Source organism: Buteo buteo, chromosome 5, assembly GCF_964188355.1.
Source record: "Buteo buteo chromosome 5, bButBut1.hap1.1, whole genome shotgun sequence".
NCBI lineage: Eukaryota > Metazoa > Chordata > Aves > Accipitriformes > Accipitridae > Buteo > Buteo buteo.
Window position 1 is genome coordinate 37,778,677 of NC_134175.1, and position 18,316 is coordinate 37,796,992.

Consider the following 18,316-nt stretch of genomic DNA (forward strand, 5'->3'; position numbering starts at 1 on the left):
AAATCAAAAGTTTTCATTTGTGCACTATGAGGTAAAACCAAAGAATAACCCAGGGCCCAGAGATCTGACAGTTCTGGATAGGCACAGGTTAAAAAGAGGTAAAACTGAGACCCATTTCAGACACATTTTAAAGTGGGTCTTCAAAGATAATGACTTGTAATCAATTATCAGCACAGAATGACTGCGTCCATCCCACAGCACTGTTTTTAACACGAAGTCAAGTAGAAGCATGAGAGCAACACTCTTCTAAAGCCATGTACATCTTTATTCTCCACCCAGGCCAGCAAGGATGGGAAAAGGGAATGCAATTAAAAATAACAATCAGCAAACACACACTATCTTTACTTAAAAAGAACATCCAGACTAGAACAGCCAGAAACACACTCAACAATCAGAATAACTGGAATTCCCTGCAGTTTGGCAGTGGCACATATGCAGAAATTACTTGTGAGTTTCTGAAAGCAAGGATAGAACAAGACAAAAACTTGTGCTTTTTTTCTGTTACAACAATTGATAATGATTATATATTTTGCAGCAGGCAAACCGCTCTTGGGGGATAACAGGCAAGAGAGAAAGCTACCCAGAGTTGTTTTGAGAAAAGTTTGATTAAAACTTTTACAAATAGCACCAGAACTAACCCCAAGCTTAAACTAGCCCCCACCAAAATCAATGGCAGAACACCCCGACTTTGGCAGGAGCAGAGGCAAGCTTGGTTAAGTGTAAAGAAGTAGAAAACAGATGATGGATTGTTCCAGTATATCCCCAAAGAGGTGGCCTCTAAACCCAGAAGCATAGCTGCCGTGGCAGAGGGAGGGTATTACAACTTCTCTGATGCTCCTTTGTGTCTACACAGCAGTGAGAGGCACAGATTTGGTTTTGTCTCCACTCTGGCAGGCTGTTCACAATCTGAAAGCAAATCCTGCAGCTCAGCAGACATTTCACATGGCTGTATTCTGTAATGAGCTAGTATTTATCATTCAAGCCCTCTGTAAGCTGAAGGCTCTTTGTGCTACTGACCCCAGCCTGTCGTCTAGCCTTGAACAGCTGCTCTTTGGCAGTGACAGCTGAATTGGGTTTTCTCCTTCTGCAGCAATGCACACTTGCCAGCCATCCTTCCCCCAAACCCACTTGTTTGCTGCATGTTGGGGCCAAGATACACAATCCAGTCCTTTCACGCCAGCAGTGTCCCTCTAGGCAAAGCGTGAGAACACTTGCCAGCGGGCCTTCCTTCCCATTAATGCTTGTTAAGCATCACTTCTTCCCACCCTCCAGCCATGTGGAAGCCTGCGATTTCCATGTGGAGGAGTATTAAGCAGAGTGGCTATGCTGGGTCACTACAGACTGCCAGTACTGCCATGACTTATCCTCAGCTTCTGTATTAATTCAGAGGCATATCAAGCTCCCTGATTGAAACAGCCCTGTGAAAGGCATTTCACTGCTTGAACTGGTCCCAGGCATATGTCAGCCTCTTTGAACCCCACTGAATTACCTGCCATTGCCTCACAGGTTGGGGTCTATTTTTTTTTTCCTGGAAGTTGGTCATTGCCTTTAAGGACTTAGCCAGTAAAAACTGAGCTGTGCATCAGGAAACAGCAAATGCAGCCTTGGCTGTACCTGTGCCCAGGGAGCACCTCTGCTTTGTCAGTAAATTGTGGGGCCAAGCCTGCTCTTGATATTTGGCTTGTATACTATTCACAGGGTTAATCCCCAAGCCAGTGCTAAGAGGCTGCTTTGGCTGGACCTCCCAGAAGGAGACAGAACAAGGATGCAGCAGGGACTTCACTTATTTCTCCATGTCAGGCCTGGAGGATCGGATGGGCTTGTTTATACATCACCAGTTCCCAGCTGTCCTAACCAGGACAGACAGACAGTGTAGTCTTGAGCTTATCCTTGAAATGCAACATGAAGCATTAGTTCCTGTGAAATCCAGCTTCTGAATGCTTCTCCTACCATCCTAAAACTAAAGCAGTTCCCCCCTGACAGGGAGACTGCGAAAGTGAAACACCTATACAGACATGAGTGACTGTGCAGCCTGACTGACTGCACACTACAAATTACCTACCTACATGCATGCAAATGGTGGGCTCCTCTGGGTTGGGGCTGAGCCAGACTTTCTAGCAGCACCAGCTGAACTAGAGCACTCAGAAAATCAATCATGTTTCAGACATGTAACTCAGTCCCCATTAGAGTCCGTTATAGCTCTCGTATTTTCTTCATGTCCTCCTCAGGACAAAACCCTAAGAGTCAATCCAGAAAAAGAACTTTTCTCCTAGTCAATTTTTAAAGAAACAATTAAAATTTCTCCAGTCTATGGTGGCCACCTCAGCCTGGTCTGGGAGCCCACTAAGATGCCATGCAAAGTCCCAAAAGGAGGGAAACCAATTATGAAAATGAGACATGAGGGCAGGAAGATGTATAATCCGTTGCGCTTCCATATAATTAACCAGGAAGTGTAGGGGGGACACAGACTTCCAGAGCTGAGGCATTAATGCAGTCTGCACTAGCACTAACAGACACGGGCTCAGGGATGCCCCTGTTCTGGAAGGGAAGGTCCAGCAGCTCTTCCGTAAGAGCGACTTGAAAAACAGAATGACTGTTTCAGTGAGACCTTCCCATCCCAAGCACCTTCAACTCCACCTCCCAAAATACAGGTGCCGTCGGTCCACACCTGCATTGCAGTGACATGCAAACTGATCACCCTCAGAGCAGGTGTTTCTTCCCTATAATGCAACTGTTTGCACTGCACACCACGTATGACTCCCATTACCCATTCCTTCCTAGCAGTGCACCTATCAAGAGATCAAATGCAGGTGTGTCCTAAGCACCTATCTGTGCACCTACAGTCACTGGAGGGTGCTTGGTGACAGGCCCGTCAGGTCCCCATGCACTGCATTACAGAGCAAGCCCTACTCTTCCACCATGTGATGGCTGTGTTTCAGGTCAGTGCAGAGCTCACGTGCCTTTGTTGGAGGCTATGCTGTCCTCTGCCAGTGAAAGGCTGGGCACAACTGTTCCAGTGGTCTGTTTCTCAGACTCTGACAGTGTCTAAGCAGTTAGCTTACCTGGAAAGTTTGCTGCACTTGTTGGAAAGACTGGAAAAGGACCCTTTCTAGGAAAACTGCAGGAACGTCACACATTTTCCAGTTTAGCCTTCACCTCTGAATGGGTTCCTACCTCCTGAAATTCATTCCCTGAGTAGAGACTTCTTTTCACTGGGTCAATAGGTCACTGTTATGTCCTATTCCTGAAAAATAAAGTCTAACTTTACAGAAGTGGACTTTTCAGCATGTATCTCTGCCACTTCACAAACAGCCTGAGCCCCACAGACCTGGATTTTCTCACCATTCCCAGAAGTTGTAATTAGCTAAAACAGATGATAAATCCTTGTAGAGCCATGCACCTCCCCACCCAGACCACGTGAAGCTAGCACACTTGCATTCTGTGACATTTAAAGAGCACTCCCAGCCCAATATTTTATTCATTAACTTTGTGTTTAAATATATATATATATAAAAAAAAAATCAGTGTGTTTTTTTCTAGGTGAAAAACCACTCGCATATGACCAAAATAGTCAGCCAGGACAAAGGCTCAGACTGCTGAGGTCTCAACCCCCTGCGCAGAGCTCTTGCCAGAGAGACTACCTGAGATGTTGTCAGAATCTAGCAGCTCAACAATGCTGTATGGAGAACAATCTTCCAAACCCAGCTTGCTGCAGAGCCAGCCACAGAAGCCCTTCTCCATATCCCTGACAGCATGCCACCAGTACCCAAAGGACCATGCTACCTGGGCCACAGCCGAGTACAGGCCTAGGGAAAAAGACACAACCATAATTATAATTGGGTAGAAGATGATCAAAAAGGGACAAAAGGTGATTTTGTGCCAGAAGGTCCTCTCTTCATTGTACACCAAGAAGATGTTGTACCATGTAATGGTTCCATAGTAGAATGAAACCACAAAGGACAGTACAAAAATGATGGGGAGGCAGATGATGGTCCAGAGGATGATGTGGGGTCCTCTGTCCAGCCCAACATCACATTTCTTCTTCTTCTCAGGTACATCCTCTTTAGGAGGTTCCTTTGACTTAGCCAGTTCCTGCAGCTCTTTGTCCGTTAATGTGACATGGATGTCCACCATCTGACCCTTCTTCTTTCCCCTGGTGATTGTTCCAGTCAATGTGACATAGCGGCTGTCTAAAGGCATGTTCCAGACACCTACAAACACAGATAAACTCATCTACATTAGATTTATTTTCTGTATGGATTACTTTGTGTAAATCTCCACAGACCCCAAAGACAATTAAATAGTGCACATGGAGTTATAGTTAAATGAAAAAAAGATGGAACACAAGAAGTAAGGCAGTATAAAGAAGATTGTCACAGAAGAAAATGGAAGAGGAGCTAATGAGGAAGAAGACAGGAATTCCAGATGACAGAAATCACAAGGGAGAAGACTCCAGCATCTGCACTGGGGACAATATGTGAAGGGGAAGTGCTGCAGGCGTATATGAGAATGAGATGAGACAGAGTAACTGAATCAAAATGGTATGCCTATTTTCTCTGGTACCCTCATAGATTTATTCCCGAACAGTGTGGACACTTGGAGTGAATTACATAAATAGGACTAAGACCCTTGTTCTGGAATAAGCACGTCCAAACGTGGAGTTATACTTGAATAGCTAATATTTCACTTTACATTTGCACTGTATCTCAATCCAAATTAATTTTCAAAGTTCAGAAAAAACTTACAAACTCTCATATAATTATATATTATATAATTATATATCGATAATTATATATTATATAAGGGATCAACAAAGGCACCAAACAGGAAAGTGTTGGGATGTGTGTTGAAGTCACAGACTGCCTTAGTTTCCAAGTGACATTGGTTTAGGATGGTCCCTGCAGTGGTACTGGCCATAAACTCTTCTATGGGGCTAAAATATGCTTTCTCCTGGTCTTAATTCTGACTAGCTTGGAAGGATGTCTTCAGAGGCTCTTAAAAGGAGGCTGAGCATTTTGAAGTGGCCCACAAAAATAGGAAGGCAGCAGATAAGCCATGAGGACAGGGCTTGGGATCATGGGGGAATCTAGTGCAGCTGATGGACCAGGAGCATGCATTCACATTTAAGGCCCTCTCAGCCTGCACTGCTGACTCACAAGAGGATTAGCCATAGAACCTGCCTTCCATACTTCTTCACTGCAAGGGTATTCAGGACAGACATCAGAAGTGAAAGTGACTCCGAGATGCCCCACAATGACTTTGGCAAATAATCACTCTTAAAGAGGAAGCTGTGCTGAGAATATGCAAACAGAAGGCAACAGCAAATCCTAGACAATGAGTAAAACTCCCTATCACAGGTAGAGCCACTAAATCCATCTGCTTCCATCCTTTCACTTAACGGGCAGTTGTTTTAGGCATGGACAGGGGCTTGATCACAGCATCATTAGTTTAAAGCATTTTTCTGGATCAAGCCCAACCAGCACATACATTTAAAACTAAGAGAGTGGCAACAACCAACCTCTGCAAAGAACAGCAGAAGACACCCCAAATCAGCCTGTAATGCTTTTTATTTCAGAGTGTTTTCATGTATGAACTCAAACTCTCCTTGCCTGCAGTCTTGGAGAAGATTGGTCCCACCAGCACTTCCATTTGACCTTAGTGCATGCTGGCATCAAAAAAAGTTTATGGAAAGTGGGTGTTCCCAGGAATACATACCATCTGCCATGGACTGACCCAGGAACTTGGAGCCTTCCTCGGAGGTCCTCTCCCCTCCTTCTTCATCCACCTGTTCTTCTTCTACCTTATTCTCATTCTCCGACCGATACACTATTATTGACTCAGGACGGGACTCTTTCTTCTTTTTTTTCCTCCGGTCCATAGTGGCTTCCCCATCAAAGGTGACAGTGGTTGCCACGGCCCTTCTCATGGTGCCGTGGCGAGGGCTGTGGCTTCCAGACTTGCTCTCTTTCTGCATGGTCTCCTCCATCCCACTGCTGCTCTCAAGCGTCTCACTTGGCATCTTGTAGCACTTGTCTCCAAACTAACAGCTCCTGCACTTAGAAGTCATTGATTAGACAACGGTCCCATGGATGCTTTTTTTTGGTAAGATGTCTCACTGCTGACATCCAAACTATGTACTCCATTCCCAGCCTAAAATGAGAGAGAAGGCTGAAAAAGTGTCTTTTTCTTACCAAGCAGAAAAAATTGCCAGAATCTTCCTATAAAGGGTTACTTTCAACTGGTTTAAATGTCATCTGAAGATCCTTATTACTGTCCTGAACATCAATTTTATTACATGGATACATGTTTTGTAATATCACCTAATCCTGATTCTCAGGTTCCAATTTTAAATATAACAAAGTAAAGCTACTGGAAAAGGAAAGAGTATTAACATTCATAAGAAGAGATTAAACAAGCACAGCTTCCTGGGTGAATTTAACATTCCTCTGTAATGCTGGAAGCATATAGAAGACAATAGTTTTGGCCCACATGCATTAGAATGAAGAAATGAAACCATAGACGAAAAATAAGTTGACTGATTTAGGGGACTGGCCTAGATTAGAGACAACAGCAGCAGGAACATTGCACTCATCCTGCATTACAACAGCTATATTGATGCCAACCTTTCTCATTTTGAGAGTCTCCTGATTTACTGCCCGTTGCAAGGATATTACAAACAGTAATCAAGTTATGTGAAAATGAATGATGTTTCAAACCTTACCAATTTAGCATTATGTCATGCTGTCAAACCTTAAAAATACAGTATATACAGTGGATTTAAAGCAAAATTACTATTAAGATGACTTCACGGAGGAAGGAATTGGAAACCACAGCAAAGTCTTCTGACTGGGCAGGGAAAACAACCCAAATCTTCACAAATCTTTTAACAAATATAAGGGCTCAGTTTTTTACTCCTCATTCAAGCAAAATTAACAGCAATATCAAGTGACACTGTTATCTATGGGTAAGCTGCCTAAGTAAAAACCATATAATTAAACATGCATTGAGGCAGACAAATCCTGTTTTGTGAACATGGAAGAGGCAGGATTAATGGTTCTCAGATTTCATAACAGTTAAGAAACTGACTGCCAAGTATTCATGAAGTATTTAGGTACAAATCTGAATACACTGAATAATGTTTTAACAACTCTGTTAACAAGTTCTGTTGAACATTTACGTGAACATTTATATTTAAAAGAATGCATATGACCAATAATTAAGCGTCTACCTAGTATCTGAATCATCTCTTTAACATGGAACTAAGAAACACAGTTATCATAATTTATAGCCCACACAATGCTGGGGAAATTGTTTTACTTGAACAGATGCTAGGAAAAAGTTAAGCATTTTTAGATTTGGCAGTATGGTCCTGGTCTTCCCACAGATATAAGATTTTGCTGGTTTGTTTTGAAATTTTTTGCAGAACTTTAGATCAACTATTTATGCCTCATACACTCACACTCTCACACATCCCCACACACACACCCCACTTTTAATTGTGTCATTTAACACCTAAGAATGTGGCCAGTTGGCTTTACGTGGCTTTGAAGAACTCAACAATTCAGATTATTTTTTGCATTATAAAAAATAAATCTTCCCTGGTGATCAGAAGCCACATAAAATGGAATTCAAAAAGCCCATGATTTGGCATATCCCAGAAGTCAGACTACTCCTAAATCACTGGGCAGGGAATATCTCGGCTAGCTCTGCAGCATGGCTAGGAACAGACTGTTCAGATTGCCATCTCAGTTTACACTTGCCGTGCAAAAATGTATGCCTAAATTTGCAGACATACTGGAAAACAGCTCTATAAAATACTAAATTTACTGCAAATACCCTCCAAGTGTTGCACTTTAGAACTACCTAGAAGCAACTCAGTTTAAATATTCCAGTGTTGATCAAGGGAAGCAAGAGCAAAGACGGGCAGTGATGATGAATGCCCTAATCTGGTGTACCAAGTAAGTGTAGTTTGGTGGGGAGGGTGTTCAAGGTCACTACCTATGCATTTTCCTCCCATTCCAAAGTCCAACCTCAACAGAGAATGGAGCAAAAACCAGAAGGGAGTTTTTCCCAGAAACCTTTGGGTTTCTGGAAAAAGCATCTCATCACCACCACCCCTCTTAAAAAAAAACATAAATGAGCTAATGAAAAGCAATTCCTCAATATAGTTCTTGTACCTCATCTGCCTGAGGAACGTGGCCTTTACATCTGTTTACAAGCAGTGTGCAGTTTTTGACATACCATAATATAAAAGAGGAATGGGATATGCAAGAAACTTCACAGTGCAATCTAATGCTTTGCTTTCCACTTCCCCCTTTTAACTCCAAAGCAAACCATCCACGGACTTCAAAGATAGCAAGTTCTGGCTCTTAATGTGTTAACATTGGCAGAATCCCAGTATCTCTCCACATCCATTGGAATTCACATAAGCTTTCATTCAGTGTTTTTTAAAAATGCCTTTATGGGGAAATGGAATAAATTTATTCTATAGAATAAACTCACTCTTTGTAGTAAATTCATGCAGGAGGTACAATAGGCTCTAACATGTTCTTCTGAGAATCAGCAATAAAACTTCATGTTTTGCATCTATAAAATCCTTAAATCACCTCGAGCCTAATGAGCCCCTGAGACAACAGTGAGATTCCCCTCCCAGAGGTGGTGAAAAAAAAGCAGGCCTGGAGCCACAGAGAAGCCAAAAGCATCACTGCTGGGATGATCTACTAAAAGTCTGGAGACACAGAAGTTGATTTGGGATTAGATTCCCAAAGTTCCTGGCTGTAGTTCCACGCTCAGTCCCTACTGCCTTGAAGAGGGGATGACTTGCCAGTAACATTTGAAAATAACACAAAGCTACAGGCAAAGATTTGTGGTTGGGCTTTTTTTTCTTAAAGTTTATCCAGCTGTGACCTTGGTTAAACTCACAGTAGATGATAAGCGAATGTCAGTTCTCAGTGTGATGCCAAAGCCTAAAGGACTATGTCAACCTTGACTATGCCAACCTTGACTATGCAAGGAAGAGCAAGGTGATGTCACTTTTGAATCTGTCACAGATAGGCACCGGAAATCTGTGTCCAGTTCTTGTGCTCACTGGTTAGGCGGGATGCTGATTATTGACCAGAAGACACCCATGACCCCTGAGTTATTTTGCTATGTCTAACGTTCCCACCCCCACTATAGCAGCTACTGGCACTGTGAATTACCACCAGGACTAGAAAGAAACACCTCAACAGCAGGGTTATCAAGGGGTGGCAGCTCAGTTTCTTCTTCTCTTGCTCCTGAGCTGAGAAGAGGGGAGGGAATGGGCAATGGGGGACAAGTCCCTACAAAGCGCTGTTGCCATGGCTGGGTCAGAGCCCTTGGGATAAGGAAGTGAAGGATCCCAGATTATTCTGTTAAAGGCACAAGGAGGTAAAATCTGATGTCAGTCTACCTACATCAGAAACAAAAATGTGGTGAAGATCCCTCTGATCCAGCAGAGGAGGATGCAGTAAGATAAAAAGTTGAAAGATACAAATACAGGGCAGATGTTGGGTAGGTGTTTTAACAAAGTGGGTAGATGTCACTTGATATGCATCATGGATGGCTGTGGAGAGTTGTCCCGTCACTGGAAACTTCCAAATCTGGACTAGGTATCTTGACAGCAGTTTGGTCACCAGTACTTGACCAGAAGAGGTGCTAATGTGGGGAAGTCCTCTGGCTTGTATTAGGGAGCAGTCAGATTGAAAGATCACAAAGATCTCTCCTGATCTTAAGCCTGTTTTCACAGTAGACGTTTATTCTTCTCTAATCTGTTTCTGCCAGTGGAGCAGCTGGGGTACCCTCTGCCACCTGGTCTAGACCTTCTGAACACAGCACTTCGAAACACCACCATCAGCCCCACATCCTGCAGGGATGCTGGTCAATCAAACAGGTTCCTGCCCCAGTCCCATTTTCCTGGGAATATTTTCTCCGCAGTTGCAAACAAAATACGGACTCTTGTAGAAATCACAGTAGTGAAAGCTTGTTTTTCTTCTCTTCCTTTTCTTTACAGCTTGTAAGAACAAGGCCGGCACTCAGCACTACACAGCTGTCCACAGCACCAACTCTTTCAGCCATACACTGACATCTTTACCCCTTAGAAGCCCGGCTGTAGAGCTGAAGCATGACAATTGCTGCGCATGTAACATTAGTGGTCTCCCACGTGGGAGCACAGGGGCAGACAGGAATCTAATAACTGTCCATGGGAGGGAAGGAAAAGAAACGGTCAAATTTCAGAGATAGCAGGGACCAGTTTATTAGCCAAACAGTTTGTTATTAATCTCCGTGTGAAAACAGATGGAGAACCCTGGGGAGGCGGCTCTGCAAAAACACTCTGTAGAGGAATTTTTAGAAGCACAGTCTTCTGTTACTAAGCAGGAAAGCTACTGCTGCTTACGCTTCCCATGACAGTATTAGTCTTTGACACACAAAACAGAAGCCTAAAAGCTTGGCCTTGCACCATTTAGGTCAAAGGAAGTTTTTTCCATTGGTTTTCAGGGCTTGATCCTGCTGCTAACACAAGAGAAATTATCTGGTTTGAATGCAGACAGGAAAGAAGAGTCTCCCTGCAAGCTAATAAAATCCTTGATCTTAAATCCTTGCTACAGCACAAGTAACCTTTTTATGACTGCTCAGAGCAGACATGAGAGGAAGAAATGTAGATGGTAAGCAGTAAGGAGCATCAATTTTTATTTTTATAGTCACATAAAATGTACAACAAGTAAGAAGGACTGGCACTGTGTCTTCACTAACATCATGGAGGAGTTATCTGCAGAAACAAAAAACAACCCATGCTTTAGAAGCACTGTGAGTTACCCAGGATGGGGGAGAGATAAGGGGAAATTTACCCCAGAGACACACCTTGAGAGAGAGCTCCCCAGCCATGGATCCTCCTTTGCCTGCTCCTTCTACTCTATAGCCTCCCCATCCCTAACCCCTTCTCCACCCAACCCCACCTCTGATTTTGTGCATGTACTTGTGCATGTCTCTGAGGATGCATGTTACCCAAAGGATTATTTCCAATTCCTAGTATTTTTAAGGGGGTTATCTGCTGGCAGACTGTACACATGAAAAATGGATGGTATCTGATGCATCCAGCTGTTCAGGACAGATCTGGCTGTCACCAGTCAATCATGTAATGATAAAACACACTGGTCTAATGCAGGACATGCAGCCCCAGACCCTACAAAAAACATGTGGCAAGACCTATGTAAGAAAGCACATTTAATTCGGACCTTACGCTGGGAGAGGGCCAAACAGTAGGGCTCCCTCAATAGCTTTGGATCTGTTTTAAATACCTAAATGACTCCACATGATCTTTCACATATGCATCCTCACGAAACCCTGCTGAAACAGGACAACCTCTGTCTCCACTTAATGGTGAAATAGCTCAAACTAGATTACACAGTTACTTGAATCTAGCAAATACTCAAGGCTGTGATGAACGACACATTAGAAGGTGAGGCAAGAACAGTCCCTCCCTATCAGTACTAGTATCTGGGCAGCTTGCAGTGAGCTTGACAGGGGGATTTAGCTCACTGAAAAGAACCCTTTTGCATTTTAAAAGAAAATAAAATGTTATTTTCAGCCAGACAGATTCCCTCATCAGGTTCACCATGCAGCTACCCCTAGAGAAAAGAACGTCTAAGGAAGGGGAGAAAAACTACCCCTCATGGCAGCAGCCCATTGCGAGGCTGTGTTAAGTGCCTGTATAACAATAGCAAGAGGCACAAATTGAAACATCCACCTATGCCACCCCAGCAAAGTAGGAGAAAGCAAACAGCAAAGCTCACAGATCACACCCATCTTTCCCTCCCTGCTTAATCCACAAGCTTCAAAGCACTTTCATTTCTTGGAGAGAAAGACAAGAAAAATGACCATGCTCTGGGTGTGTATCCGAGCAGCAGACCTCAAGCTGGACTGCTGAAAGCAGAGGATGGCACTGAGCACCAGACCAGAGCAGAGGGGATAATGCAGTAAGACGACTCATGCCACCAAAAAGTTTATGGCTGTTTGCTAATGGAGCCCCCCTGTGCCATGCCTTCCCCTCAGGAGGAGAGGGTGCTAAAAGCTCAAGCTAAAAGCAAAGGGAGGAGCGGGCAAGCAACACAATCTCTGCAGGCAAGAGCCGACAGACCTAAGTTTGCCCAGTCCTTCCCATTTATCACTGGCACACGGCTCCTGCCTGTTGGCAGGTGGCATTAGTGCCAGCACTGCCCCACACCGCTGAGCAGTTTCTGGACCAATCCTGCTGGCACCATGAGCCAGACCTGCATCGGCCAGCATGGGCTGACCATCAGTGAAGCTGCAGTAATGCTGGACTTGCTTGGGTGTGGGTTAAGGGCTCGCTGGCTCCCGGTGCCATGCTGGGCAGCTCAGGCCCCTTGCTCTCCCTGCTATCCTTCCGTGAAACACCCAAACACTTGCTGACAGTATTCTACAGGTACAGCCAAAACAACAAAAAAAAGTACTGGAGAGAGGCATTCCAAAGTATCACTAATTTGTTTCTGGATGACATTTTCAAAGGATTTTTTTAAAAGTCAAGGACATTTTACAGAGTATCTGTTTTATGAATCAGTTCTTTTTATTTTCCTCTGCTGTTCCATAACTTTTCCAAATGTCACAGAATAATAACTGCTGCGTAGATCAGTATTACTGAAGGCTGGAAAACAGCATACAAGCATAGCTGTGCATTTTTATTTCATACTAAAATTTTATTTTATATTAAATGAAATGCCTAATCGATTTTCTGGCATACCAACTTTTTCAAAATCCCCAAACTGTACTGGTCTAGTTTTTTTTAGAGCAAAAGCCTGAAGTGCTGTCTCTCCTTTGTCTCCCCACTTCTTTGTCCAGACTGCTAGAAGAAAGAGAAATTAAGACAAAGGACTCAAAGCTTCCCACTGCCTCCACAGGGATGAGTTCTGTTTCTTTATGTTTACTATACTATGCTAAAAATATCAATGACTGGTACATGCACATTAGCCTTTAAAGAGAACTAAGGCTTTAAAAGGAGAATGACTTGGAAACGGATGTTGGTTTGAAATCTTCAAAGCAAACCAAGTGGTTTAGACATGAATCTTGAATAAACTCAGTAAAAGTCCCTAAATCCTGTAGGAAAAAAAAAATCAACGATGAAGTGGAGACATGATCTCTCTGTTCCCCTGCTCTACCCCTCACTTCTGCATTTGCCAAAGCAGGCCATCCTGCACCTTGAAAGAGCAGATGCCCATTGTAATTCCTACCCCATCCACCAGGTCACTGCTGGGTTACACAGCACCACAGGAACAGCCAAATGAAGTCAGTCCCACCAACTTGAGCCCAGTATCCTACTTCCACAGCAGTGCCTTTAGGCTAGGATCAAGTGTAGCATCTATTTTTATTGGTATAATACCTGATTCATCCTCAGTTTGAAGGCTTGATATTAGATGGGATTGGAAGATGGACTAGGAGCTTGCTGCACACATCAAACCAGTGTTGTGCCTCCTCTAGGCATCCAAGCAGATGCCTAGAACACAGTAACAAGAGCAAGCATGTAGTACATGAAACCAGAGTTTTCACCTTCCTTTCCAGAGTACAGAGAAAACACCTTCCACACGGTGTATGCACACACACATGTGCAAGTAAGAAACATTGGGAGTTGCTATGTCTGAAGACTGCAGAGCCATGAAGCACCAGTGGTGGGTGTGAAGCACTCATGCTAATGCAAGACAGCACAGTCCTAGTCCTAGCTTAGCTAGAGACCTGGCTGGCAGGTGGTTATTTCAGTGAAGGACCTCTGTTTCCTTTCCTTAGGAAATCACGCAGTGCTCTCACCAGGATGCCTTAATGCATGCTGGACTCTTGCCTGACCTTTACAATATCTAAAAACTAGGAGCCTGTGTTGGTACCTCAGGTTCTTTCTCCTTCCCTTCCTACTCAGGAGATCCCTGACCATCTTGGTGGTCTCTCCTTTCCTGCCCTGCTCTGTGCTGGCAAGATCAAGCACTCCAGTGCTTTACGCGGACAAAATGAGGAGAGACCACACCTAGAAATACCTGCAATTAGAAAGCAAGAAGTTGCAGCCATGCAGCCCAGTGGAAAACACAGTCAATTGTAAATCCAGTCTGGAAAGGATTATCTGAAAAATACCAACACCAAACTATATCCTGTGGTTCTTATTTAGGCAAGATATTTGGGGGCTTCAGACTGGAGCTTTCTCCGAGTTACACCCAGCGGCAGCCCAGGAGTTACTGAAGAGCCAAACTGCAGAGACAGAGAACTGGAAGATTCCCCTGGGAGTGATTCAGGATTGCTTAATGCATTGCACAGTAAATACAATCTAAGATATTTAGACAGTATCTCCAGCAGCAGGAATTAGTTGGCTCAGGGGACTCTCGATTGGATACAAGTGCAGATACAGATCCGTGATGCCAGGGTATTAAAAATGCAGCACTTTCAATTGCAGATAAGTGAATGCTTCAGTATCATTAGTATGGTATTAGTAGGGGGTGTGATTATTTAGAAAATCTGTCCACGTACCGGTTTCAAACTGTTTGATGCTGATATTCTACATCTTGCACCACTATGAACTCTGCTTTGAGCGGAGCGTCTGTCTTTGGTATCTCCTGTATTTTTTTTTTAATTACTGGAATGAAATTCCTAGGGATAATGACGAAAGGTTGCAAAGTCCTGCTCATCTCCTAATTAGACCGAAATCCCCCAAGATACCACTGAGAGTGAAGTACCTTTCCAGAGGGGAAGTCCCTAAAGAGATGAATTGACCAGAGAGCCTGACCATCAGCTGGGACTGACCAGCAGGCATTCTGACATGGAAACCAGAAGCCACAAAACAGAAAGGCTCTCACTTGCCAGTGAGAGATGATGAAAGGAAAAACAGCCACAGGAGAAAATGCAGACAGGAGGTGAAAATAGCAGGGATTTCCAAATAGGCCTTTTGCATAATCCCACAAAAAGGTCCAGAGAGGTATGGAAACAGAAACTCACACCGGGTTTCATTTCGTTTTGGCTCAATTCAGGCACTTCTTGTAATAGGTATGGGGGGCAGGGAGGAGAAATGATTGTTATGCTTTGTGCAATTCGGTATCGCAGAAGAAGAAAGATATGAAACTGGAGCATCCATGAGAGTGGGGTTCTGGGAAAGCAGAGACTGCTGGAGTGCAAGCCTGCTTTTTTCTGAAGGCTACCTAGCAGAAACCCTCTGTCAGAAATTGTCTTTGACCTTAAAGTTTTATTTCTGGCACTGAGATGCTTTTCATTAAATATCCTCTGCTCTCACCTCCTTGTGAGACTGACTGCTGGCCCCAGAGATACCTCTCCCGGGGTCTGGATGCTGCGGAGATTTCTCTCCTATTTGGAACCATCTGTTTTCTCACATCAGGTTGGTATTTAACAACTCTGAGACCTTCCCCCTTGCCAACATGGATTACAAGCTATGGAAGGGCACAGACCCCCTGAAGGACAGCAGGCTATAAGGAATTATTAAGGCAGTACCTATCGCTGCCAGGATTTTTAAGGCATGGCAGCGTGCTGCACTGGCAGATGTCATCAGATGAATAGCTGAGCCATAGGCTGGCAAAGCACAAAATCAGCTTTTGACAAAAGTAGCCTTTTCTGAAAATGCAGAGTTTCCTATTCATCTCAACAAATTGAACTAGTTCATTCAAAGCCAAGACACAATCTGGGAGCTGTAAAAACAGGAAATCTAGTTTTTCCTCTTCAATCTATAAATAAAAAAGTAGATGTTGAAGAACGGCATGTGCTAATCCCACAACTCTGAAGGAGCTGACAACTGGAAAAAAATATTGATGAATTCTTTTTCCTAAATGTGTAATTTTGATTTTTGAATGGTTAATGTCTTAAGTGATAGATATACCAAGGAAAAAAAGTTCAGATTGTTTTTAACTTCAAAAATGAAAATGAAGACTCCAAGGCTTTAAATGCAGATTTATTTTCTTCCAAATGCAAGCTGACACATACTGAAAAAATACATAAATAAAAAATCAGCTGTCTGATCAGACACTATTTCCTAACACATAAAAATTAAGAATCTGAACATTAAGTTTATAGAATAACATAAATATGTAAGAAGAGCCTTCTGCTTACTGAATTTACCACTATGGCTGCATGTAGTAACAGACCAACATGTTTTAATGCTACCAATAAAAGAAAATGAACATTCCTTTGCGAATAAGAAACTACAAGTGTAGGAGAAGATTAAAATTTATTGTAGTTAATAAGATTTTCTTCTTTTCAGCTTAAATAATTTTGAATTTCAACCACTAGCATAAAATCGATTCACACAAAGGTACACTTTGAATCCTTGGTTCAAAGGCAACCCACATGACAGTGAATAGAAGCCATTTCCTTGCTGAAAACATCTGTGAGCATTGGTTATCTCAGCTCTGTTCTTTGTGGATAGATTTTGTACCAGAAGGGGCTACCCTCCATTGAATGCCAAGGAGTGGATGTCTCCTTTTCTCACCTCCTTACTCTCCAGTCTTTATGCCTTTGCCCTTTCTCTTCCCACCCCTCACTCACAGAACCTTAACTCATGTGTTCAGCCCTGTATTTATGGCATTTCTATGTCTATTGAGTAAACCAAGCAACTGATAGGGAAGAAAAATCGTTTGATTGTGCTCTCTGGGAAGAACACTGAAATTAAGCAAAGTTGTATGAGCAGAGAGGCCCACTGGACTTTCCTTGGTGGCCTGCAGCTCAGTCAGGATGGCAGGCAGGTTGGAATATGAAGATCTAGTTCACTAGCACAGATGAGTGCTTCTCCCTGGGGTTAATTAATGATCGCTCTGATACAGCCTGCTTAAGATATGTAAGGCAGCCAGAGGCAGTTAATGGGATCTGTGGAGTCTACAGATTGTGGAAGATAATTAATGGGGGGAAAAAAAAAAATTCTTGTAGTGTCACCCACAGTGCTTCACATTTTGCCTCCAGAAAGTAATACTGTGCTTTAAAACATTCGCAAACATTAGCCCACCCAGAAGGCAACTTTGTCTAATGGTTGCCTCACCAGCCTAAGTCACCATGCAGAAATGCATCCTGTCCTGTCACCCTTTGCTGAATGAGTCTGGACACACTGTTAACTTCTCCATGCTTCCCCTTCCCTGCACTAACAGGAGGTCATACAGCTTCCTTTGAAACACACTGAACTTCAGGATAAAGATGTTATCTTACAATTGTCTCTGTTTTAAAGTATTAAACCTTAGAACATGTTTAAGAAAAGCAAATAAATCTGTTTAACAAATGAGAAAACCAAAACAGACTCAATGATTCTCCCACTTCACTCATAAGTCTTTTAAAAAAATAATTTTCTCGCTCTCTTCCCACATCAGCCATCTCCCCTAAGGCAAAAATAACAGGACAAAATTGACATATACTTCCAAACATCTCTTCTATTGAAAAAGACAGAGAAAATGCCTGAAAAGACACTGAACATGCACACACACACACACACTCCTGGGCACATCAGCGCTGGTTAAAATCACCTGCAATGGACAAAGATGCTCTGTCACTTCACTGTAGGACAGAAAGGAAAATAACGTTGCCTGTTCTCTGTGCCAATCGTGTAATTAATACTGAGCTTACTGAGGGCGATTTTAAGTGAAAAAGATCCCCATAAAGGCATTTTAGCACAAACCGGCTATGGTAGGGACATGGTAAACGGTATCACCTCAGCCTTCACGGCCTCTTCCCGACAAAGTCCGTGCCTGGAGAGAGGATTCTCTGTCCGCGGGTCCCTGGCAGGAGAACACCGGCAGCTTCCTCTGCTATTTATGACACCTTCAGAGCATTACATTGACTTCTCCCGGCTGGGGCTCCACGCCCCATGCTCCTGAGGGCGTCTTCCCGCGTCGCTGTGGAAGGTGACCCGAAACGGTACACAAAAATGGGAAAAACCCCTCCCTTTGAAGCAGACGAGACCACGGACGGGGGGCTCGGTGGGTTTAGCTGCGAGGCTGCAGCTCCCAGAGGCGGCCCCGAGGCACCAGGACGTTACCTGAGGAACCGAGCCCTCCCAGGCGCTGAACGCGCGGCCAACGGTCTCTCCACCGCGGGGACAGACCCGGCCGTTCCCCGACCCGTGGATAACCGCTCCCCTTACCTGCCGCCCGCCGGCTCCGCCCGCGGGGCCCCAGTACGGCGCTGTGCCGTGCCGCAGGACGGGGGAAGCGACCCCGTTCAGCCGCAGCCCGCCCGGGGCCCCGGGCACCGCCGCCGCCGCCGGCTGCTCGCCGTCCCCGGCGCTGAGCCCTGGCGCGAGCGGGCGGGGCCTCTCGTCACG

General features: G+C 44.0%; 1 protein-coding gene and 1 non-coding gene across 4 annotated transcripts; one reads left to right on the forward strand and one right to left on the reverse strand.

Annotated features, from left to right (window-relative positions):
• Positions 1–257: 257 nt before the first annotated feature.
• Positions 258–18,259, reverse strand: TMEM169 (transmembrane protein 169). Of its 3 annotated transcripts, none has more exons than XM_075028709.1 (3): positions 18,137–18,259; positions 5,716–6,150; positions 258–4,211 (listed from the first exon to the last, which is right to left on the reverse strand). In XM_075028709.1, the coding sequence occupies exons 2-3, from the start codon at positions 6,017–6,019 to the stop codon at positions 3,589–3,591; spliced, it is 927 nt and encodes a 308-aa protein (XP_074884810.1). In that variant the 5' UTR covers positions 6,020–6,150; positions 18,137–18,259; the 3' UTR covers positions 258–3,588. The 3 variants fall into 3 exon arrangements, with proteins under 3 accessions (XP_074884810.1, XP_074884812.1, XP_074884811.1); XM_075028711.1 differs by lacking the exon at positions 18,137–18,259 and adding an exon at positions 17,705–17,862; XM_075028710.1 differs by lacking the exon at positions 18,137–18,259 and having other exon boundaries at positions 5,716–8,549.
• On the forward strand, positions 13,346–13,528 carry LOC142031705 (U2 spliceosomal RNA). The gene has a single exon (XR_012650602.1). It is a non-coding gene; the product is annotated as a U2 spliceosomal RNA (small nuclear RNA).
• Positions 18,260–18,316: the final 57 nt, after the last annotated feature.